This window comes from Schistocerca cancellata, chromosome 4 (genome assembly GCF_023864275.1).
Source record: "Schistocerca cancellata isolate TAMUIC-IGC-003103 chromosome 4, iqSchCanc2.1, whole genome shotgun sequence".
Lineage (NCBI taxonomy): Eukaryota > Metazoa > Arthropoda > Insecta > Orthoptera > Acrididae > Schistocerca > Schistocerca cancellata.
This window is the reverse complement of record NC_064629.1, coordinates 162522041-162548442: the sequence shown is the minus strand read 5'-3', so window position 1 is coordinate 162548442 and position 26402 is coordinate 162522041. Positions and strand designations below refer to the sequence as shown.

At 39.9% G+C, this 26402-nt stretch overlaps 1 protein-coding gene across 1 annotated transcript in view; it reads left to right on the top strand.

Moving 5' to 3' along the window:
* LOC126184745 (unconventional myosin-Va) overlaps positions 1-26402 on the top strand; it is a 373204-nt gene that overhangs the window by 255354 nt on the left and 91448 nt on the right. The window contains exons 5-9 of the mRNA XM_049927281.1: positions 2410-2566; positions 8376-8595; positions 23380-23618; positions 25503-25634; positions 25747-25962. Coding sequence (XP_049783238.1) covers positions 2410-2566; positions 8376-8595; positions 23380-23618; positions 25503-25634; positions 25747-25962 — 964 coding nt within the window. The remainder of the gene's footprint in view (positions 1-2409; positions 2567-8375; positions 8596-23379; positions 23619-25502; positions 25635-25746; positions 25963-26402) is intronic.

Below are 26402 nucleotides of genomic sequence, written 5' to 3'. Positions count from 1 at the left end.
GGGATTGAGGGAACTCTGATGACACAGCAGTACATCGTGGTCATCCTATGTGCTCATGTGTTCCCATTTTTCAACGGATGATGGCACATGTGTCTATGAACTGTCAGCATGATGTTGAGGTTCTCTGGTGGCCAGCATGTTCTTTGGATCTGTCCCCGATAGAACCTATGAGGGCCATCTTGTATGGCAACTCTGCCCCACTGCCAATATCCAGGGTATCGGTGACCAGTTACAGCAGTTGTGGGACCGCTTACCTCAGGAGAAGATAAAATGGCTTTGACACCTTTCACAACTGAATCATTGCATGCATCCAGGCCAGAGAGAGGTGCAATGTCATATTGATAAGTGGGCACATACTGCCAAGTTGTTTTTGACTTTGACTCGGTATTGGAATCACTGAAATAACACCACATACCCTTCAACCCATGAAGTTTCATTTTGTTTCCTCCTATCTTTTTGGGTGCTTCACTTTCTTTGTAAGGCAGTGTGTTTCATAAACATTATAGTGTTTTCTATGTGACTGTGCAGAAATCTATCGGAAGATTTTCAGGAGTCAAGATGGAATAGAATAAACTTGAACTTCACTAGTACAACTTACAGAGATCACGAAAAAATGGAGAAAACAATCTCACATGATAGTTGCTTGCAGAATCATTGTTGATTTACTAACACTTGTGATCATTCATGGTTAATAGCCTTATGATCAGTGATTCTTACATCTACATTCATTGAATTAATAGAATGCCCATGGTACTTTTCAGAAAAGACATTTAGTACAGATTCAAAGGAATCTTTCACAGATTCTAATGTCTGCCTATTGCACTATCATTTTATCATGTTGTTACCTTTATCATGAACATGATTTGTGGGATGTGTAACTATCTCAACACCTTGCTGTGAAACTGAACAAGGTGTGGATTCAGAGCCACTTGTGGCTAGCTAGGTTTTCACTGACTTCCACAAATCTGCACCTGCCTCTATGTCCATACTCTACAAGCTACTGTATGGTGCCTGGTGGAATATACATTGTACCACTACTAGTTACTTCCTTTCCTGTTTCACTCGCAAACAGAATGAGGGAGAAATGAGTTTCTGTAGGTCTCCATATGAGCTCTAATTTCTCATAATTTGGCTTTGTATTCCATATGTGAAATGTACATTGGTGGCAGTAGAATTGTTCTGCAGTCATCTGCAAATGCCAACCCTCTAAATTTTCTCCACAGTGTTTTTTTAAAAAAAGTTACCTTCCCTCCATGTATTGCCTCAAAATTCACAAATCATTTCCGCAATACTTGCATGTTGACTGAACCTACCAATAAATTGACCATTATTAAAAAAGGAACTGGCAGAGATCAGGTTTTGTTTACTATATTATTGAAAGCCTATCACTGTATTTTAATAGTGCTCTTCATTCTGGGATTCTGCACACTCGAGCCAAGAATGCTTCAGTTTTCTTTTTACCAAAATTTTGGAAACAGTTAGGGCTTCAGTACCGAGATCACAACTTTAGTAGTAGTAGTAGTAGTAGTAGTAGTAGTAGTAGTAGTTTTGCAGAGATTCCTGCTGAACTCGTGTTTTATGTTCCGTCCGGTCTCTTGCCGCGCGGGATTAGCCGTGCGGTCTACGGCGCTGCAGTCCTGGACTGTGCGGCTGGTCCCGGCGGAGGTTCGAGTCCTCCCTCAGCATGGGTGTGTGTGTGTTTGTTCTTAGGATAATTTAGGTTAAGTAATGTGTAAGCTTAGGGACTGATGACCTTAGCAGTTAAGTCTCATAACATTTCACACACATTTGTACACATCTGTCCGGTCTCGTGTATTTGTGTCTCAAAAAATGACCTAGCAACAAAAGCTGAAATGGACTTATGCAGCTTGAATTTGGATAATGAAATTGGTGGGTTTGTTTCATAATGGTACTTACTTTAGAGGTAGCTTGTGGAGTTTAAGAATTTAACTAGAGCAACTGAGCCAAACCATACAACTCATTTGGTATATGGTGCCATCTGAAAAAAGGTTTTGAAGAGAAACACAGATGATGGAGACAACTTTTGTGTCCTTTGTGATAAGGTTCACACTCCTAAGTTCATATTTGCATGCCAAGAGAATTAGAGATGGGGATGTGATCATAAGTATGTCTGGAATGTAATGTATTAAAATGTGAAATTGGAATTATTTTACAGAAACTGAAAACTTCTCCTATTTTACTGTACAAAGAATTAAATTGTTTAAAATGTAGTGAGTATAGTGCTAGAGAGTTCGAAGTTTGTAGTACAATTTGATAGTATGTTGAGATAATGTTGTATCAAATAAATGTGTGACTGCTTCATATAAATCATTTAATATGACAGTTAGAAATGATGTGATGGCAGTGTATTAACTATGTGTATTTAAACATCAAATTATTTTTTTCCAGTGAACAGCGTGATCAAAGTATCATTGTATCCGGTGAGTCTGGTGCTGGGAAGACTGTGTCAGCTAAATACGCCATGCGTTATTTTGCCACTGTTGGTGGTTCATCAACAGAGACACAGGTGGAAAAGAAAGTCCTTGCCTCAAGTCCTATAATGGAGGTAAGATAATTTTATTATTATTCTTTCTCTCAGCAATCCAAAGAAAATTTTTAAGTGATAGTAATATGATATTGGATTGACTTGATTTTGGCAGGGAAGCTAAAACAGCTTTGGTCTAACCCACCACTGCCCACACCAGAATTGAGTTTATTGGGTGGTATTGCTCCCTGCATATCTAGTAAAGCCAACCAATGCCCTTAAATAGTGCAAGGAGTCCCTTTATCAGTTCTTTGTTAGACACAATTTCTTCAGGCCTAGATGACCCAAAAAGTCTGTCTCTCTTGCTCTCCAGTGCCATGCATTCGAAGATTAGGTGTGATTCAGTTTCTTCACTCTCATCACAGATTCTACATTTAGGGTCTCCTTCTGTTATACCCATGGTATGTAGGTGTTTTTTGAAATTCCCATGGCCAGTCATCAGTCCAACTATGAGTTTAAATCTCTTTCCTGTTCAAGCCCAGGATTACAGAGCTTCTTTTAAAACATGATTTGGCATCATTACCTTACCATGTTTTTTGTTTACAGACCTTGGTCCAGTATTCTACGTACTGTCTTCTAAGCCAGATCCATATTTCTAGTTTGATCATAGCCTTGGTGATTGTCAGGACAGGTTCTGGTCCAATGAATGGAGTCTTTGCCCCCATCCTGGCCAATCTGTCAGCTTGTTCATTGCCACTGATCCCTTAGTGGCCAGGGACCCACACTAGGTTTACCCTGTTGCTTCCCCCTAACTCCACCAGAGCCCTGTGACATTCTGCAACAATCATAGATCTTGTTGCAGGAGTTGCCAATGATTTCAGGACTGCCTGGCTGTCAGAATAGATGTAGATGCTACGACCCTTGTAGCACCTATGCATATTCTCCTACACGCATGCTCTGATGGCAGTAATTTCAGCTTGGAATACCGAGGCCAGTTTTTCTAGAGAGATGATGCCCTCCGATCTTGACTGAACCCCATACACCCTTGGCCCAGCGCTTTGGTCTGATTTTGACCCATCAGTGAACCACACAATGTCCTCCATATGGTGTCGAACTGTTTTTTCCCCACTGTTCCTTGCTTCCAATTATTATATTGTAAGGCTTGTTGGAGCAGTTGGAAGTTATTATATAGACCTTCGGCATTTCCCCAGCCATTCCTATATTTACCTCACTCGCTATTTTAGTGTGTGATTCTGGATATCCCAATGAGATCCAGTTTTGAGTCTGTATGCACCAGCTGCTGCCTTCATCTTGACCCAAAGGTGTAGTGGAGGCATGTCCAGCATGGCTTCCATCCAAGCAGTTGGTGTGCTGCTAATTCCATCTGTTATGGCTAAGAAGGCCAGTCTCTGCACCTTAGCAAGCTCCTTCACTGCAACCTGCTGTTCTACCTTCTTCCACCACACTACAGCCCCGTAGGAGATACTAGGTCTAACCACTGTGGTGTATATCCAGTGCATTTCCATGGGGCTTGGGCCCCAGTTTTTGCCATAAGCCCTTCTGGCACTCACTAGAGTACCTTTCACCTTGGAGCAGATGCTCTTAATGTGAGGCGTCCATGTTAGTTTCTCATCTAAGGTTACCCCTAGATATTTCACTATCCCCTTCACAGCTAGAGTTTCATCGAAAAGCTGTAGATTCCAACTTGAGTATTGGATATGCTTCTTTGTGAATGATACCTCAACAGTTCTTACGATTAGTCCTTAGATCCTGTTTATTGCACCAGTCTTGCACAATGTGCAACGCACCTTGTGCCATATTCCTAACTGTGTCAGTAAATTTGCCAAGTATTACTATGACAAAGTCATCTGTGTATCCTTGGCAAAAGTATTGTCTGGAATTCAGTTCCTCAGAGTTCATTCACCACTAGATTCCACAATAAATGGGACAAAACTCATCCTTGTGGACAATCTCTAGTGGTGTTAATTACCATCTTTTCATTGATAATGGTGGCCTCTATCTTCCTTCCACTAAGCATGGCCCTAGTTCACATACATATAGTGGTCCATAGGTCATGCACCTCTGCTGCCCTAACCATGGAATTGAAGGTTGTGTCACTAAAAGCCCCCTAAGTGTCCAGGAAGATGCAGAGGGCTATTTCTTGAAAGTGAAGTGCTTTCTCCACCCTCCCAACGAGTTGATGGAGAGCTTTCTCACATGATTTACCTGGTTGATACGTGTGTTGGTTTGAATGTAGAGGAACCCTAGTCAGCCTCCTCTCCCCAACATGTACATTAACCAGTTTTTCAAATGTTTCGAGAAGTGAGGATGACAGACTGATTGGTCTCATATCCTTGGCCTCGGTATGATCAATTTTCCCTGGCTTTGGAATGAAGACAACCTTCACTGCCCTCCAGGCATTGGGAATGATTCCTGCAGCTAGGCTAACCCTGAATAACCTGCATAGGACTCTTATAAGATTCTCTCCTGCCTGTTGGAGGAGAGCTCCTTCTGGGCCAGGTGACTTGAACGGTTGGAATGTTCTCACCACCCATTGGATTTTACTGAAGTTGACACACTCTTGGGCCGATTCCTAGCCCTCTCTTAGAGTGCCTGAGAACCACTGTCGATCAGGCATCGCATTCTGGTCTTGTCTGGTCAGAGCATATTGAGGAAAGTGAGTATTGAGGAGCAGTTCCAGTGTCTCATGTGCTGTCTGTGTGTATTCCCCATCCTCCTCCTTCAGCGTACCTCATGAATTAGTTAGTACTCTAGTGAGGATTTTGTGAAGTCTGCCTTGAGCAGCCGTGCCCTCCACTTCCTCACAGAGCCTTACAGGATGCCCTCTTTGCTTGTCTGATTGCAGGATTGTAGTTGACAAGGGCCTCATGATATTTTTCCCATTGTCCTTTACATCTCACAAGGTTAAACAGTCTTTGTATCTATTTTCTTTGCATTTCCAAGTTATTGTTCCACCAAGGCACACTCCTATTTGTGCACTTCTTGGTGACTGAGCAGTTGTCCTGGTATGAGGTCACTATGGCAGAGGTTACAGCCTCTGCTACTTTCTCAAACTCTACTGGATTCATTATCAAGATTTTAATTTCTGATAAGCTTAAGTCAAGGTCCCTCCTTTATGTCTCCCAGTCTGAATTCCATAGGCCGTGGTCTGTCTGATCTCCATTTCAACCTTGAATTTAATATATATGTGGTCCTATGAGGATGGCTCTAACACCACATGCAATTGTTTGACGTAGCTGCTCATCATCATGGGACCAAAGGTTACGTCAATTACTTCTTCCCTCCTGCTATTCCTGAATGTAGGTTCGTCATCCCTATTCAGGATCTCCAAGTTGTTAGACAAGAGAAATTCAAGAAGGTACTCACCTCTACTGTTGGTGTCCTCGCTGCCCTATATTAGATTGTGAGCATTGGCATCACATCCAATCGATAGTTGGTTGCCTTGCCGATGGCAAGTTTCTGTCCATATCCTCGCCTCCAGAGGAGGAGAACTGTCTTCATAAGGAAGATATGCTGAGGCTAAAACAATTTCCCTCATGATACCTCTCTCATGTTGCTGCATCCTGAAGGTCACCAGGTCCCTGGAACAGAAATCCGTCATTGGCATGAAAGAAATTCCATTTGTCACATAGATGCATGTTCTGGAGTTTCTTAGCTTTCTAGCATAAATCAGTTTAACCCCCAGTGCCAGTGAGGCCCGATCCACCCTCTTTATATAAGTAGTGTTTTTGTATCAGGGCCATGTCCACTTCCCGCCTCCCCAGGCAACAACTCAGGGCATCAGTGGCCCCTTTACTGTGCTGCAGATTAATCTGCAGCACCTCAAGTCTCTATCTTGCTGCCATCATTGCCTCTGAGGTCTTTGATTACCCTGACAGCAACCTGCAAGAACCCTAAAAGCAATTTCAGGTCTTGCTCTCACAGTGCCTTCAGGGACTTCCGACCTCCACCACTAGGGTTCGTCCTGCAGGTTGATTACTCACCAATCCTCAGTTGAGACTTTTGGGTTCTGGACCCCTATTTTCTCGAACAGAGTCTTTGGAGAGAGATCCTTAAGGATCTTGGGTACCCATATTGATACCTTTGCAGTCTTAAGAAACTCAGCTGCTGTCTTGACCAACAGCTTCGCATCCTCCCACGGGGATATCATGGGCACCTCAACCTTGAGCCATTCCACCGTATGCCGTCTGTACGAGCTGCTCCTGCTGTGAGGTGATGCCTACCAGTGGATAGTCTTCTTGGATAACTGCCATCTTAAAAACTGAGACTGCAGTACTATAGGTCTGTTTCCCTGCTTCACACTTCGGCTTTTTCTGGGCTCTCTTATCCTGAGAGGGGAGAGTCTTGATTCCTCCCTTATCCTCTTGTTATCTGTCTTCGACGTTGTGGGTGTCTGTGTGTCCCCTTCAACTTGAGACAGTTTTTTCGGGGGGGGGGGGGGGTGTCTTGGGCTCAAGCCCTTTTAATTCCCTCCACTTTCATTTGGGAAGCCATTCTTTTCCTTCCTTTTGTTTCTGTTCCCTGAGAAGTTTGCTCCTCTGGGCCCCAGACAATGCTTTAATCTTGATCTGGTCCAACTTCTCAGTTACAGTTCCCACTTCTTGCTCAGGTCTAGACCCTGATTCAGTATGCATTCCATCAGTCCTGACTTGATGTTTGTGTGTCTGAGGTCTCAGTTTGCCCCTCAGTTTGTTCTAATTTATTTTTGTCAGTTGTGTCCATCTTGGTCCCACGAGATTTGGGGATCTACATGGTCCACACCACAGAAACCCCCCTGCGGTGTAAGGCTACTTACTGAGAGAGGTCACCCGGTATCCCTGAGGCTCCATTTGTGACACATGTTCCCATGTGCCATACACCTCTCGGCACCGATCGCATCACACGTTGGGTTGAGGAAGGGAATTGGGTAAGGACTAGGAGTGGATAAGGAAGACAGGACATTGTGGGGCACTCTGTCTGATGCATCAGCTAAGGCCTTTCTGGCAGTAGGTCCTCTACCTTCACCATAGCTATCAGCTTCACACGGATACGCAAGCCTCTACAGCCTCATGGACAGTGCTTCGCCAAGGTGGTGTCCCCTGGAGAGGATGATACTGGATAGCTTTTCACAATCGCATAGTAATAGTACGTAGCCATTACTTCTGTGTTTTTTTATTATACTGAAAACACCTTTTGGAGCAATTCACATGGGAATATATCTAAACTCAGAGAGGAACTCTATTTAATCTAATGCTTAAAATAATTATGGAGTGTTAATGATTACTAAGATTTTTTGTTGTTTTATCCAGACAAACACAGTTTCCCTTCAGGATTGCTGCCCAGTCTTGTACTGATTATCAAATAGTATTAGAAATTCATGAAGGGTGTTACTACATTTTGTACACCAAAGAACTCTTTTAAGAATGTTACTTGTGTGTAACAATATTCTCAACAGCCTCGCTTTTTCATGACGTACTGTTTTTTGGTAGCATTAATGTCACATGTCGACCTTCTACGAGCTTCTTTCGTATATTAATTTACATTTTCATCAATTCTTCTAAATTGTCTGTTACAAACCAACCAAGTACAATTTGTTTTATTTCATATCATATCAACTATATAAAATAGATTCTTTATATATGCAAATAGTTAAGAATTCTTTGCTTTCATTCTGGTTTCTGGAATGATGCCTTCTCTCATACTTGTTAATACAGTATTTACAGTAACTTTCTGTGTGTGATTTTATTCTTACTAGAGATGAGAATTGTTGGCGGTGTTGAGTAGTTCTCATTGAGTACTGGCAAAATTTATAGTAAATTAAATTGCCTAAGTAAGTAAAGTAATAACAAAGCCTTATTTTATATTAATAATTTATCTTTGCATTTTTCAGTCGATAGGTAATGCCAAAACGACAAGAAATGACAACAGCTCAAGGTTTGGGAAGTTCATAGAAATACATTTCAACAAACAATATCATATACAAGGAGCAAGTATGCGCACTTACCTGTTGGAGAAATCTCGTGTTGTCTTCCAGGCACCAGAAGAAAGGAATTATCATATATTTTATCAACTCTGTGCAGCAAGAGAAGAGTACCCTGAACTTCAGTTAGGTACATGTTCAGAACCCAATAAATACAACTACATTGGCTTTTGAGAAATGATGCATTTACAGTTTCATAGAAAATAATGATTGGCTAAATGTTAGAAGCAGCAATTAGTTATGAACTATAATTTTTAATAAGAATGAGAGAAATAATTCAAATTAAAATACTGCACAAAAGGAAATTATTTTTGTGGATTTACGTTACACTTAACATTGAGATCTGAGAAATGGTATTCCCAAAATTGTCGGTGATGGAATGAATCAACATTTTTTTTTCCATACTGTTGGTAAAAATTTACAAGAATGATTTAGAACGACAAATGTATCGATTTGAAAGGAGAAACACTGGCTCATAGGCAATAATCAAAATTTATGTAGCTCAACATATTGTGAGGTAATTGCACCTTTGTGATATGGTAACCTATGAATCATTGTTTGAATTATGCGGTAAACAGATTCACTGTGTACGCAGTTGCTGATACTGTAAGGTGGGCAGAACCAACCAAATGTAGGGGTACATACTGAAGGATGGGAATGGGAAACTTCTTACTACCTACATACGAGGCATCAGACACAAGTTATGATAAGACTCCTGCAACAGTTAAGGGTAAACAGGGCAGTGATACAACAACAAATAATAAGAGCAATGAACTGTAGGAACTCCCAAATGAAAAGAAGTGGTGCTCTTTCACTCGTATGAGGAGTGTTCAGTCAGTATTTAATCAATTTCGTAAAGCAATGTTCCTCATAGTACAGTATGGAAAGTAGTGTGGGGTCAGCAGCTGCAGCGGCTATACAATTCACAGAAAGTGCAAGCTTAAATTCCTACTGACTTCAGGCTTCATACTGTGTTCAGTTGACACTATACGATTGACCCTCACATTCTGGACATGCAGTTTCCTCATGTGAAGTCTGTTTTGCCAGATAAGATGCTCAGTAGTGGCAAGAGTTATGTATGGGCTATTGATAATCCCAGTGCTTTAGATGTTGATAGCCATTAACAGAAATCAGCAGTGCCCTTCTTGGAAGGCAGTCAGTGGTTGGTTAATGGGTCTGTGTGTTCTTTCTCTCTGCTTAATTGCATCAGTGTTTCAGAGGTATATGCTTCTCCCACTATTGGACAGTATTTCATGTCATCTTTGTGAACACTCCTGCTTGATGAAGACAGCATACTATTCGTATCTTGCTCAGGAACATATCCACTTGATCTATTTTTGTAAGGCCTTATGAAACATCTAATGTGAAAGACACCATCTGAAAATGAAGACAATCTCCTGACAAGAATTCATTGCCATATAATGTTTGCTTTAAAGCTGTGTGACACCACTCTGAGCAAATGATTTATTTATTTTTTATTTATTTATCCATCTGTAGACAATAAATACTGTATGGATATTGTCCAAAAATACATGTAGATGTATGGGAAACAATTTATGGAAAAGGAACATACAAAATTTTATATTAAGTAGTACAAAGAATAATTCATACAAAATTGTACCAAAAAATGTATAAAGAATAACACTTGGTCATACAAGACACAGTAATACAACTTTCCATACATGTATACAACAGTATTTTAGCTGCATAGTCTGTTTGCCTTAAGGCTTTAATTTTGTCTTCCCTAAACAGGAAGCCCTTACATTCACATGTGTGTGTGTGTGTGTGTGTGTGTGTGTGTGTGTGTGTGTGAACAGTGTCATCAAGAAGGGCATCTGAGTATGGAGTGCTGTACTATTTAGGGTATTGTAGTTACACAAGTCGGCATATATAAAGGGTTTGCGTTGTGTCTGTGGATGACTGTGTGTTGTTATTCCTCTTCTGTAACAGAAAGATTTGTTTTAGACAGCAAGTGGTGGGACCCCAAAATATGCCATCGTGGCACCCACTGCAATACAAAAATTTGCCGTAATTCTGAGAGCAGAACAGGCTGAGTTAAGTTTCTGCACAAGTTTCATTACATGGTCATTAAAATTAACATTTTCATGTGCATTAATCCCCAGCAATTTTGTTGACCTCTATGGCCTTGTCACCCAACAACAGATCTAGATTTACATTTTGACATATTTTCCCAAACTGCATATCATTTGTTTTATTTGATTTTATTGTCAAGTGGGCATTCTTTATCACTTGATCAGTAGTTGTTTGCAGCATTTGCTTTGTTGCACCTATTATCACACTAGTGTCATCTGCAAATAGTATGGCCTTTGCTCCTCCATCTGAAGTGTGAACATCATTTATGTGGACAAGGAACAATAAGGGGCCTAGAATACTGCCTTGCGGCACTCCTATTTCCACTTCTCTCTCTCTCTCTCTCTCTCTCTCTCTCTCTCTCTCTCTCTCTCTCTCTCTCTCTCTCTCTTTTCGTCGGATACTAAATTTATTTTGTGGTTGGAGTAATCTGACATCAGTCCTACAATCTGTGTTCTGTTTTGTAGATAGGACTCAAACCACTTTTTTCCTGTCCCATGAAAACCTAATGCTTCCAATTTTTCTAAAAGAATGCCATGATTGACAGTGTCAAATGCTTGATAAATATAGCACCTTGTGCAAATTATGCAGGTAAATAAAATTACAAAAGCATGTATTTACATAAACTCTTACCCTTTTTGGCAGGCCAATAATAAACTGTAGAGTGCCTCAGTTCTTCTTTGCCTTTAGACTCGGTCATTTCCAAACCGAAGTTATCTATCTCAAGTTGATACATATTCCATTTTCCATCATACCTGTAAGTTGGTATTATCATCACAGAAACATCATGTAGATAATTTAAACATACTTTTTATATTTACTTCCAATTCATTCTCAGCTGTAGTTTATGAAAAATGATTGTTTATGCAACTGTGTATGTTTTTAGTTTAATTTGCTTGTAACAATATCTTCTGGGTTAGTGATGTGTCAGGATAGCTGAGTGCATTAATGTGCCACTTCTGGGGTATGGAGGGGGGGGGGGGGTGATCCTGTCCCCAGATCAAATCTGCTTCATGTATTAAGGACAAGGGCTGGTAAGCTGGCCAGTGCAGATGTGGTTTTTAGGCCATTTCTCCACATCCAACTGCCAAATCCTGCCACAGATACATGCCACACAAACATTTAGAACATCATTCTCACACTCAAACCTGCAAATACTCTAGGTGCAGACAGATGGGGTGCACAAATTCTGCCTGGGGGGGGGGGGGGGCAGATAGGAATGGTGGCATCAAGAAGGGCATCTGACCACCAGCTACCTCAGCATAAAGGTGATGAGTCCATATGGTAAACAGGAATAGGAGGAGGAGGAGGAGGAGGTTGTCAATATCATCATCTCTTCTGAAATACTATGTAGGGGGCTGAAGAATGTATGCAGTTTCTGCCTTCAAACTAATTTTTCTGAAGTTTTCTGGCAGTGTGACCTTTCTCATTGTTACTTTGTATGTGGTGTATCCTTCCTGGTTTGGATCCCACACACTTTAACAGTATTAGTGTGTGGCCAAAACTAATCTGACAATAGGAATCCCTTTCATAGACACAGTGTAAGTTTACAGTTGCTTAACAGGCTACTGATCCTATGTGGTATGATCACACTATTTTCTCACGTGTAACAGTGTAACCATAACGTGTTTATGGGCACACCCAGAATTGTGTGTGTTTGTGGACAACTTCAGACATGGTAACACATCTGCTTGAAATTTATTTTAAATCCAGTCACAAACCTGACTGAATGTTTCGTACAAATGTGTTTGGTAGCACTGAAGTATGAGCATTTTGAAAGTCTCAAAATGCTGAATACACCTATTACTCTAAGGTATTCAGAGACTGTGATGCATGTCAGCAGTTCTGTGAATCAGTTCTGCTGTCTTTCTTGTAGAAGTGTGTGACCTCTGGCACTCTTCCATTAGCTATGAGGTATCTGCTGTTGAAGGTATCTGCAGTGGACTCCAGTTAAAGAATGGACCTAATAGATTAGCACACATTGTATGGAACTAGAAAAGCGCTTCATTGGGTTCTGGGGCCTTGTTGAATTTTAGCAGTTTCATCTGATTTTATTTTGTTATTTTTTCACTTCTGCTCATTGTGATCAGTAAGTGTCCAGATACTAAGTTTGGAGTCACAGTATGAATGGATGACGATAAAAATGTCTACAGTAACATTCTATTATGGTAGTTACTGAAGGCTTTACATATTACCCTTCTCTTAGACCAACATAATTTGATTAACTTATGTCTATTAAATGTTTGACATTGTTGTACTTTGCACTAATTGTGTAGTGGTTAGCATTCCTTAAGTAGCTTCCTGGTATTGTTATATACCGTGGAGAAATTGGTGTGGGAAGTGGGTGGAGGTGGAAATACTTGTGATTTCTATAGCATTGGGGAGTCTGTATATGTCTGTTACAGTTGCACGGGTATATGATATACCTCAACACTTACGACGCTAAAGTAGTAAGAATGAAAGACTTCAGAAACTGAGTGAAGAGAGCAAGTGGAATCTTAGTGAAACATCTATTTTTTTCAGACCTAAAACACTCCAGGGCTTCCATCCTTCAATACAGTTGGATGTTTATGTTTTAAAGTTGGGGAGCAAATACCAAACACTCTATCTGCATATTTGAGTGCCATATATCTGACCACGTGACAAATGAAGCAGATCTGTTGATAAGAGCTTCCTATTCATCCTGACAAGACTGCCTAAACTGCTTTCAAATGTATCCAGTATGTAGTAGGGAGTATCTTATTTAACATACAAAAGCAGAAGTTTAAAAATCAAGGTCATTTGGTAGACACCATATGTTGAAACAAAGGAGGACTAAAGGGCACAGCAACACTCTACATTTGTGTCCTTATTTGTTTTGGACATTCAGAAACCCTTTTTAAAAGGGAACACCTTGACGTAGCTTACTTGTAATCATAAGTGTAACTGCAAAATTTGACTAAATGTGTCTCCTCCTGACATGTAAAGGAGACCATGGATAATCAGCAGTGTATGGTTTCCATGCTACATAGACTCCTCATGTGTCCCTGGTATGAAAATTCTGGCTGTTCCAAAAGAAAAATGTGGAGAGAAGATTCGAAGCCAAGAAAAAACAGGTCATGGGGTATCAGACCATACAGATTTCATTTTTTGGCAACTTAATAAAATTTCTGCTACTGAAACAATGGTACTTGAAGTCAATTTAAGAGAGCAATGAGGCTTCTCAGCTAATTCTCAGAGTATCACACAATTCCCATCCCCGCAGAAAGGGTGGGGAAGAAATGATCTGACAAAGGGCTCACATGCTATAGTGAAACATAAATAGGTTTAAGATGCAACTAGAGTAATTGAATGCTTGTTTTCTGAAGCAACCTGTGTGGAAGCTATAATGGTATGCATAATAGAAATGTTTCTCACTTTTTTGCACCCACATTTGGAGCACTTGAATCGGTCCATACACAGCCAAATCTTCCAAGTTGAGATTTGGATTTGCGGCTTCCTCTTCTGTTCCCAAAAGTTTTTCATTTTTGCTGACTAGGCTGCCCTTTCTTCGTTGGTTATTATATATTGTTTTTATTTAAATGTATTTAGTAAAAGTTTTGTGTGTCCACCCCTTAGAATCGCCTCTTCTTTTATGTATTTAATTTGTTGCTTTGTTATATTTAACTCTTCTAAATCATCCTGGACCTCTTTAACCAATTTTTTATGGATTTTATTTTTCCAAAAGAAGTTGAATAGTTGTTTCACTTGCCCAGTTTTTGATAATCTTTATAGAAGGCAGAAGAAATAAATCCACCTTTTTCGCATTGTATCCATTGCTGACTCATTTTCCCGATACACTACTTAATTGGTCAGTACTCTCCATTGTCTATTTATTTGGTGTTTCTGTTGATGATGGTTTTGCTGATTCTTCTCTCTGCCTTCTGTAGTTCATCTGTTGCTGATTTTGGTCCAACTTGAATAGTGTTTCACTTGAATTTGTTACTTCAGGTTTAACAATGCAATAGTAGTGTGTTTTGGATTTGGCATTCATTGAGAGATATTTGTGTGTGGAGGTTAGCCAGGAGTTTTGTTGTGGTTATTTTAATTTAATTATTCAACTTTATATTGTGGCTTTCTTGTTTGTGTCCAGAGCTAAGATTTCACCAAAATAAATGGGTGTACTAACAATCTCAGTTGGTTTGTTATTGTTCGGTCAGCCAGGTAGTGTTTCAAACTTGAAGATTGGTGCCATTTCCATAATTTTTTATTTATTTATTTATTTATTCTATTTTTTTTATATGAAATTTGCAGTTGAGTTTTTGCTTCCCCTTTTATCCCCAAGTACTTCAATTTGTAGTATATCATCTTCCACATTATTTGCCAGTAGCACAAGATTGTTTGTGAATACTAGGCAATTAAGGTTGCTATTTTTTCGATCTTTGGCATTTCGTATTCAATTCTTGTACGATTTGTCTCCAATCCACAGTTAAGTGGTAATAGTGATAGTCCATCCCTCTGTCGAAGACCAGTTCGCAATTCGAACAATTCAGATGGTTTAGATCAAAATTTGGTTTTTGACCTGGTATTCTTAAAGGTGATTATGATGAAGTTTATAAACTCTGGTGTAGATTGAATTCCTTAAGGATTTTCAGTAATGACTCACAATGAGTCCTGTCATACTTTTTGAAGATATCAACAGTGATGACTAAACTCGTGTTTTTAACTGTTTGATGCTTCATGATCTGCTTCAGGCTGATAATTTTGTCAGGACAGCTTCTTCCTGGTCAAAATTCACCGTGATATTCTCAAAATCTGTAGTTGAGTTTTTTTCTGAATGCATGTGTACGTAATCCTAGATAAAACCTTAGATGTGACATCAAATAGCAATATCCCCCAGTAATTACTTGGGACCAATCTCTCACCTTCTTTGTGTAGTAAGTGGATTGTTGCTGTGTTCCACTCTTGAGGCATTTTCTCCATGTCCAAGAAGTCTATGAAGTGTTCATGTAGGTTTCAAAGGGTTTGTTTGCATTCTTCCATGGTTTTGCAACCAATTGATTGGGACATGTTGTAATCTGGTGGTATAACATTTTCTAATACAGATGTATTTTTATGGTGAGGGTCAAATTATAAGTTTATTTTGTTTCCTTACAGTTTAAGTGATTAGTTGAAGTAGGCAATCAAAATTTGGGCATTACTTCAATTATAGTATGCCATTTTTCCCATTTTAATTTTTTATCGTAAGTGTGGGTGGCACGTACTTTGATTATATTGTTTGAACGTTTTGTAACAGTCGCTTGTTTTATGTTGATTACATGTTTGCTGCTTCTTTGGATTTGTGTTTTCAGTCTTTCAGCTGATTTTTTTTAAATTTGTATAATTTCTCTGGCTGTTTGTCTCCCAGTATTGACTAGTTTTTCTCTGAACATTCAGTTTTCTCTTGTTGTTAATTTAACCAGGCCACAAAATTACTGGCAGACATCAAAAGAAAAAGTGAACAAAAATGAGAAAACTTGTGTTTATTAAAAATCAGTATGTAAAAATGGAGAAGCTGTGCTAACAAGTTGGGTGGAAGTAAATAATATAATCCTTCTATGGACATTGTAAAGTGCAAACAGCTTTTATGTGCCTGCAGGCACGGAGTGAGGTGGCGCAGTGAATAGCACACTGGATTCGCATTTGGGAGGACGATGGTTCAAACTCCTGTCTGGCCATCCTGATCTAGATTTTCCATGATTTCCCTAAATAACTTCAGGTAAATGCCAGGAGGGTTCCTTTGAAAGGGCATGGCCAACTTCCTTCTGATCCTTCCCTAATCCGATGGGACCAATGTCCTCGCTGTTTGCTCCTCTCACCCTAATCCCTTGACCCCCCATGTTAGGGGACATACAAAACCACTAGAGAGTTAACTAATTTGTTAAAGAAGCAAGTGAAAATACAAAATAAGGTAAAAGGGCATATCAAGCAGATGTTGCCATCTGGTGTAGGAAACACTGTGAATGGGTTGACTTGCCTTGCACATAGTTCCTAAGCCATTGCTTAGCGTCCAGGCACAAAGAACGTAGCTGGTGATGCAGCAGATCATGTGTAACCTTATTTTAGTATTGGTGCACAAAAAAGTTACTATTGAATTTACTCATCTCATTGAGCAGTGTGGCTCCTTCGTGTTATGAGAGTAAATTTCAGTTTCTCTGGGCACAGTGAATTGAATAGGAAATGTTTTTCGCTTTGTTCCTAGCGAGCAGTTAGAATTTATGTATGTTCCATTGTTACAGACCATTTGTACGACATCAAATTGACTGTATATGACGTAAGAGTCTGCACACTGTGGTACTTCGAGAGAATAGATGCTGTCCAGCATTAGGAATTTTTGGTGTTCAGTGCTCAGCTGTATGTGATACTGAACACAGTGGAGCAGCTGATTGGACATCAAGGGAATAGATTCACCATCTATCATTCCATTGCTGCCTTCTAAGTGACACTGTAGATTGACCCAGCAGAAAAACAATCCAGAAAACTGACACTTCCTTCACATTGCATAACACATATTCAACACACTGCTTAGTATTGTGGTGTGTAGGAATGTATGGAAGTGAGCTAAAAAATATAGTAGCCAACATGGCCAGCATTCAAGAAACACTGTTCATCCAAAAAGTGCTGGGGTTGGATTTTATTCCTGACATATAAGCAACATCGCCACAGTGATTATCTTGGCAGTGTGAACTAACAATGGATATACATTTGAGCAGTCATTTGTGACCAGACAGTATGAAGCAGTGGCTGTGCAACCATAGTATATCAACATTGTTGTGTCACAAGTGGCAATGGAGTAAAATCTCTAAATCAACTGTTCAAGACACTCTCCTGAATGTTTTGAAGAGTAGAAAGGTGTGTAAGAAATTTGTTCCAAACTCACACTGATTCGCAAACAAAAATTAAGTTGTGGATGCCTGCTACAATTCGAGTAAAATGCACAACAAAGATTGTGTGTGTGTGTGTGTGTGTGTGTGTGTGTGTGTGTGTGTGTGTGTGTGTGTGTGTGTGTGCGTGTGTGTGTGTGTGTACCAATATGAATGTACTGCTATATGACGAAGTGCAGAAATTCACATGAAGGGTCGATACTTTGATAACACAACCGATATTCAAGACAATGTGACACATGGGTTGAACGTCGTCCCAAAGGAAGACCTTACTGACAGTTTCCCATGGCTGTACGTACATTTTGTTTGTTGTGCTTAGGAGCAGGGAGGCCATGTAAAACACGTAAAGCATTAAAACCACCATCTTAATTGTTTCTGTATTTGTTATTGGTTCCGTCTTGAAACTTGCACACTTTTGTCTTGCTGTCTAATTAGTTTTGTGTGCAGTGTCCAACTCCTCAGCTGAGCGGTCACTGCATTTGACTGCCATGCAGCAGGCCCATGTTCGATTCCCTGCTGGGTAGGAGATTTTCTCCACTCAGGGCTGGGTGTTCTGTTATCACCATCATCATCATCATCGTCATCAACAACACCCAAGTCGCCCAGTGTAGCATCAACTGAAAAGACTTGCAACTCGGTGGCCGAACTTCCCCAGGTGGGGACTCCCAGCTATCAATGCCATGTGATTATCATCATTTGTGTGCAGGTGGGTGGAGGAATAGCTTGTGGTGAGGGAAATAAGCTATAATACGTGAAACCAAATGTCACATCACATTTTATCTCCTTAAGCCTAGTTTACACGACGACATTGGATTGTGCCACTCATTGTGTGGAATGAGTTGCACACAAGTGGTTGCATATACGATGGTAAATATGGTGACACCAGTATATGTTTCAGTTTCGTTGTTTTGTGGGTCCCCGAGTCGTGTCTGAATTGAAAGTTTTGGGAGCTGCACGACGCACGAGTTGTGATGGAGTTAAAGCTTGTTGCGTGGAATTGCTGCATAAGGAAAAAAGTAAGAAACGTGTTTAGATTTACGACCGGCCGAAGAAAAGACGTCAGTTCAGTTGCTCAGCATCCTTGCTGAAATAATTTATAACGGGAAAGCCAAGAAGTTCTTTTAATTATCTTAGAATGTTACCAGAACTGTTCACATTTGACAAACTGCCTATTGGCTTCTGTCTCGGGTTCTTCGGCCAACGTTCATCTAATGATTTTTCTGACGTTTCGCCAGCACAAGTGGCTGGCATTGTCAAAGCTTCACCCTCCATTGCCGGTGGTGAACTGGAGGCGAGCTCGCGGCCGCAGGCTATATGTCCCTGGCGCGCCAACGTCGCACCAACGTCCTAGGGCTTCTCCGCGGTCATTTCTGGTGCGTTTCTCCTCTTGCTACCTGCGACGGTCATTCGCTGCCGTATGGGAAGCCAGGATCTGTTTACCTTAAGACTTTCCTCTTTCTTGTTGAAACTGTTCGCGTGTTTATGGATTTCTACAGCTTCTCTGAACAAGCGCGTGTGATAGTGCTTCTCTACAGACAGAACTTCCGTGTCGGCGAATTTTATTACGTGGTCGGTCTCATTCAGTGCGTGCTCTGCCACGGCCGATTTCTCCACCTGCCCCAACCTGCAATGTCGCTTATGCTCTTTGATCCTGGTGTTAATGGATCGTCCAGTCATTCCGACATAAACTTTTCCGCATGTGCAAGGTATAGGTATATTCCCGACATTGCAAGTGGGTCTCTTTTTCCCTTCGCCGATCTAAGACACTCTTTGATCTTCCTTGTCGGTTTGAAAATCGTCTTTACGCTGTGTTTGTGCAATATACGGCCGATTCTGTCCGTCACTCTGGGAATGTATGGCAGAAAGGCCGTACCCGACATTTCTTTTTCTGGTTCCTTACTTCGCCGAGTGTTTGGCTCTGTTACACTTCTAATGTAATTTGTGGAGTACTCATTGCTCCTCAGAACAGTTTCCAGGTGTTGCATTTCTCGTTTGAGGTGTTGAGGCTCGTTCCATTCTGTCGTAGATACGACAGATACATCGTATCTGCCAACATAACATTTACCATGGAAGTAGAAAAGGACAAGAAACTGCCATTTCTAGATGTGCTGGTCACAAGGGACGGCGAAAACCTGGGACACAGCGTGTATCGAAAACCGACACACATGGACCGATACCTGCACAAACTGTCAAACCACCACCCGAGCCAGAAAAGAGGCATGATTAGTACGCTCGTAACGAGAGCAGGACGAATATGTGAGCCTCAACACCTCAAACGAGAAATGCAACACCTGGAAACTGTTCTGAAGAGCAATGGGTACTCCACAAATTACATTAGAAGTGTAACAGAGCCAAACACTCGGCGAAGTAAGGAACCAGAAAAAGAACCGCGGAGAAGCCCTCGGACGTTGGCGCGCCAGGTACATGTAGCCTGCGGCCGCGAGCTCGCCTCCAGTTCACCACCGGCAATGGAGGGTGAAGCTTTGACAATGCCAGCCACTCGTGCTGGCGAAACGTCAGAAAAATCATTAGATGAACGTTGGCCAAAGAACCAGAGACAGAAGCCAATAGGCAGTTTGTCAACAAGTGGCCATGAAAGCCTTAACAATTCTGTTCACATTTCTTCTAAATAGAGTTAATTATGCGATAAGGAATAAAGGTACTGTAATGCATGAAGCACTGGCGCCAGAGTTGACATTACATATCATATTGCATGCATTACAGTCGAGAACATTTGGCATGCTATAAGATACGGTTTTAGTTGTTGTTGATGTTTTTTTCATTAACACCAACAATTATTAACATTAACAGTAACAGTTATTAACATTAACAGCAATAATTATTCGAAGCAGGCCGCATTAAGAAGAGAATGGTTTGCAAACTACTCTCTTGAAGATAGATCTGAAGAATGGCAATATTTCAAAATTCTAACATATGTGAATGGGGAGCACTGCAGTGACATTTTAAGTAGATGAATATTGAAAAAGAATACAGCTTCTTGAATTTGTATAGCCTTCCCTCCTGTCAACAATATTGCTTAACAAAGAGTTGGTCAGATCAAATGATGAGATTTCAGTCTTGTAGATGAGAGCATTGCCACAGCTAGAATTACACTTGCTTGTATTTTTCTTAACTCAGTTGTATATGTGCTCCTAACTCAATAAATTTTGCCCTGCAGCTCAGATATTATCAAACCATCTGTTATGATCGCACATGATGGTCTTGGCGGCAGCAATATGTTGCTTATATTTGTAATCAGCATCACTGAAATCCACAAATACCTATGCAAAGCATAGATATCCGAAAAGCAAACATTATTCTCCATTCCCCACTTCATATTTCAGTTTGTCTACACTCTACGACGAACACACACAACCGCAAAAACTCGTGCAACTAGTGTCACTAATGTTGGAACACGCCGAAAGAGTTTAGTTTCACTAACGAGTTGCGCAAACGTGCGGTGCGCGTGTGCAGTGGCCGGTAGCGCAGTTGCCTGCAACGTAGTGTCGTCGTGTAAACTAGGCTTTATGGTCATTGAGAGTATGAAGTCACAAATTGTGCTGGCTTCATAAGCCAATTGGTGGATCTCCCAGTTTGTGATGTATGGAGCATCAGATGTCATATCAGAACAGTGTGCAGGCAGCTCACGTTACTGAAGAGCTGCTTGATGTGGGATATTAGTGTTCTGCTGACTTCATGTCTAGAGTTGCATGCTTATGCCATGAAAAATTGGTCAAAGTGGATTTACCCAGTGGTAATGGAAGAACTGTTTACAACTGGTGAGTAATTGTGCTCCATCAGAAAATGTTGTGTATGAAATCAGAAACCTAACTGTTACTACAAAATTTATAATTACAAAATATGGTCATCTAGTTGTGGTCATCTGTAAAATGGGGTCTATATGAGTCTAAACACATTTGCATTTGTTTTTTCTGAAGATAAGTGTTAGAGCATGTTGCTCATTAGGCTGTGTATTAGCTCTCCTGTATTTCCTTTTCACAGATTGTAAGAACTCCATTTCCTGATATCTTTCACACAAATGAGTAAATAAGAAGGTGATGCTATGTCAACAACTGATTTTAAGTGACCAATGACTGAACTGTGGCAGATGATGCGTTGTGTAGCCCTGAATTTAAATTCGTATCCTAAGCTAACCACAACCTCGTGATGTGCAATGTATCTGAGAAAATAGTAGCCGGCAATCTGTAGCAGAAATAAAATCACAATCACTTTGTTCATGGCAATTAAAGCTAGCCTCTCCAAGCAATCCTCAAGACAGAAAAAATGCAGTTTCAGTGCTAAAGGAAAACTGTAATTTCTCGCTATCATTGATTACCTGAAACTATCCTCACACTAACTACACAAGCTGCCGCATTACCAACTGATGAACAGGCCTCGTTGGTACTTGGCAGAACATTACAGACAACTCAGGCAGATTCTAAATGAAGAAAGAATGCTGGGAAGGAGAAAGAGAGCAAATAAAGTCGATATGATAATGAAAATGGCACAGCAAAGAATTAGAAATAAAAAAATTGCATTTAAACCAATTAGTTGAATTAAAATAATAATCAGACTGTGTTTATTAGATTTAGAAATTAATTAAGAAAAAGCTACAGTTGATGAGATTTGAACCTACTATCTTCTACATGTCAGTCTCGTACTCTAACCATTATGTTAAGCCACAAAAGCCTGACTAGAGCAGTTATATTTATGACTCTGGTGCTCCAGTCACAATGATGAATTGCAGCCTCCAAAAATTCAGCTTCACACAACCTCGTGTGAAGCTTCTGTAATGTAAGCCAATATCTGTAATTATGATAACTGTGTATGTGACGTTGAATCACGTCTTGTGTGGAAGTATGCAGAAGAGTTCAGTTAGCACTGTGTATGAAATGTGTGTGTTTCATTAGCACCATTTTGTGTGTGCACTGTTTTTGATATGGTTATCATGAGCCATGAAATACAAAATTAAAGTGTCAGACCTATGATTCAGGATCCAAACACATCCAGCATAAATGCTGGACAAAGAGTTGGAAGTGAACTGAGCAATTTTTGTGGCAGTTTGGTGATGGTGAACAGTTCAGACATGATGTTTGAGCACTCCAGTTTTTGAAAATCAATCCAAAGTGTGAAGTGTCAACTGTTAAGTAATTTTTATTGGATTATAGTACCTGATAATATCATGACTACAATCCTGCATAATATACAAAGAAATAAAACCACTTGAGGAGTTACCTCAGTGTTTCAGTGTAAGGGACCCCATTATTTTAGCAAAATATTGCTTGGTAGAATTTGTGCCTTCTCCTTTCCATTCTGCCACTCCTTTCTGAGCTGCCTCCATTGCACTGTGGATACACTTGTTATGTGAACATGTGCTTGAGTCACTGTGACTGTTAGAGTAGCTTCTTGTTTGTGACACTCTAATATATGTGCATCTCTCTTTGCTAAGTGCAGCATGGTGCTGTACCTGCGATACTGAATGAGGAAACTGTCTTACTTAGTATGTAAGTTTACACTGTGTGTTTTGGATCTATGGTGTTTTAAAATAGCTTTAATTGAGCCCTTTCATAAGACATTCATGAGTGCCTTCAACTGTGTGAGTATTGGTTTGAGTATGTACGAGATTGGTGATGTAGATAATAACTGGATCAGATTTCATTGTCATTGTAATGATTTATTTCTTAAGGGAAGTGTGACTACATTAGTTTCTAGTTTGTATTTGAAATAATTAAATAATGTACATTATGAACTAACATAGTTTGCCTTGTACTACAATAAGAGCACCAAGCTTTTATTGAGTGTTAAATTGTTCTGTTGTATTTTTAAGCTGCGGTAATGGATATGGTCACTGTTACTAGCAAAACACACAATATTGTCATTTATTAAAGTCTTCTTCAATGTGATGAATGTACTTATTGATTTTTCTTTTATTTTCTGTTTAGCCCACCAGGATGATTTTCATTACTTAAATCAAGGTTCCAGTCCTCACATTCAAGGTATAGATGACAGAGCGATGCTTGAAGAAACAACCAATGCATTAAATCTGCTGGGTTTTTCATCTAAGGAGCAAATGGATATGTTCAGGATACTGGCTGCAATATTACACTTAGGGAATGTTCAGATAGTTGAAGCTGCTGCTGAGAATGACCAAAATGCAGATGGTGAAGGAAGCGCTATTCCTGTACGTATGTTGCATAATGTCTGCTAGAAAAGGTTTCTTAAGTTTTTTGCTTCTTCATTGCAAATTTGTCGCATGTAAAAAAAAAATTAGTTGCTCACTCACTTTTTATGTGAACTAAAGGCCTTTAAGCTTTCAGACACTGATCATTACAGGAACTAGTAAGAAACAAGGATTTGATATGATGTAGTTGTGAGTCAAATCCTGTAAGGGATCACGCTGAAAAGAAACTGATCTTTTATGGGAGTGACATACACAGGTAAGACCAAACATGGTGACCACTGCCCACCATGTGAAGGAATCTTGCCTGGCAACATTGCAAGCATGTGACACATTTAGAAAAATATCATTGTGGAACAGAGATGAATGGGGAATCATTCTAGCAATGATACATGCTGCAAGTCAGGAAATCTATTGGCGTAATTGACATTTGTGAAGATTGTTACAGCCTAGCACTTCGGAATGAGCAGCTCACAAATGGCGAAGCTGGTTGGCTGTTTCCATGCTCCAGTCATGAGCAACTATGGAAAGTGGTAGACGGACGATAAAGTCACAATTAGGAGACGACATGTTAGATATCAACACCTCATCAGAGAAAGTGGGGCAGGACACTTGCCAGTTCAGTAAAGTAGGATTGGAGGTAGACCTGTGGCAGATCTGCTGACAGATAACCCCTGCATGTTCTCATGTTGAACTGATCATATTGACAGTTACAATTGCAGTTGGCATGGGATCATTGAGATTAGACTGTGGATAATTGAAAATGAGTTGTGTAGTCAGATGAAATGTTCCTTGTTACACCAGGCTGCTAGTCTGTTCCAGATACACAGTTATCTGCTTGAATGCCTGCTTGAAACGTACACCACACTACAGAGGCAGACTGGTGAGGGCTGTGTTACATTTTGAGGGACATTAACCAGGGCTTCTGTGGTGGTAGTAAAAGACACGATGACAGCTGCGGACTGTGCAAACATTGGTGCGAACCACAGGCATTCCTGCAGGCTTGATCAGTTCCTTGGAAACGATGGCATTTTGCAGCAGGATAACTGTCCATGTCACAAGACCAGATTTGTGCTGCAGTGGTTTGAGAAGCATGACAGTGAACTTGGCTTGTTGTCTTGGTTACCATATTCACTTGATCTGAACCCAGTGAAGCACTGTTGGCTCATTGCCAGGCACCAAATGTGCACACTTATATCCTCAACCTGTAATCTGCAGAAATTGTTCGGCCTTTGTGTAGACTTCTAGTGCCAAATACCTCTGTAAATCTATCGACAACTTGTTGATTCCTCACCACACAAAATCACTACTGCATTGTGTTCCACAGCTAGACCCTCACCATATTCAGCAACGGAGATACAGTTTTCGCATGTTGGTGTCTCTCTGTCTTTGATGTTCTCTGATTTTGTCCTACAAACATCCAGTATTGAATCTCCTCATTCATAAATGATTTGGATTGGTGTTGTAGAATGCTGGACTCAAACTTTATATAAGTAAAGTCCTGATTCCTTTATTGTCATCTAGATGTAAGTTTATCCATGATGGTTAAAGTAATTGCAGGTTGATGCCAGAGTGCCTCTATTAAGAAGGCAATTGAGTCTTCCTTTTGCTGTCATCAGAAATATACAATACATTGAATAAACTTGTTACTGATGTGATGTTAAATCACATAAAAATTACAAATAGAAACAGTTTTCTACATGAAAACATATCTAGGAAAAGAGTTAATAAAATAAAAATTGTTTAAATTTTATTATTAATTGGTTTTATTTCAGTCTTTGCAATTAACAAATAAGATTATTTTATCTGTATGTCTCTCTCATGTAACATTTGTTTTTATGTACTGTTGGCTTTTACTTACATGCTGCCAATTTCATTTTCCTTCAGGCAGATGATCAACACCTGGCAATACTAGCCAATCTTCTTCAGATTAATGCAATGGACATGAGAAGCTGGTTGTGTCATCGCAAAATTGTTAGCTTGCGAGATGTAATCTTCAAACCAATGACAGTGATAGAGGTATGAGAATACCTTGCTGAAATGCAGGATGTATTGAGAATAGTGTAAAGAAGCTGGTATTCTTGTGCAGTTTACAAAGCATTATGTTCAGAAAATTTACTTCACATTGCAGGCTGTCTCAGCAAGAGATGCTTTGGCTAAACACATCTATGCAGAACTCTTCAGTTGGATTGTTTCAGTTGTAAATAAAGCATTATATAGTAGTGGAACAACTCAGAAATTTATTGGTGTTTTGGACATATATGGGTTTGAAACATTTGAAATAAATAGCTTTGAACAGTTCTGTATTAACTATGCAAATGAAAAACTGCAACAACAATTCAACCAAGTAAGTTTTATTTATGTACACTGTTACTTAAGAATGTCTAGATATAAGGTAACTACAAGAATTTCCTTATGTAGAGCAACAACCTAAACTTTTTGTTGTATAGCTGCATATACTTAAGCAGTAGGGATCTCTTTCAAAGTATCATCTCTCATATATGCCCTATGACAGGAAATCTAGTGCAAAGTGTTGTTTCATATTATTATTGCCTTGTAGGGAAATATGTGTTAGGTATACAAAGATTTTTCACAAATAAAAGTAATAAAAATGTAGAAGAGAACAGTATAGATAATCAGACTATATAAAATCAGATTGTTTCAAGAAGTAAATGACTCCCTTTACTATGTTAGGTACGTCTTTGACATGATGTTGCTGGGACCATATTTATTGAGAGATATGCCAGATTTAGTTGAGACACAGACACGCCTTGCAGGCACACTGTT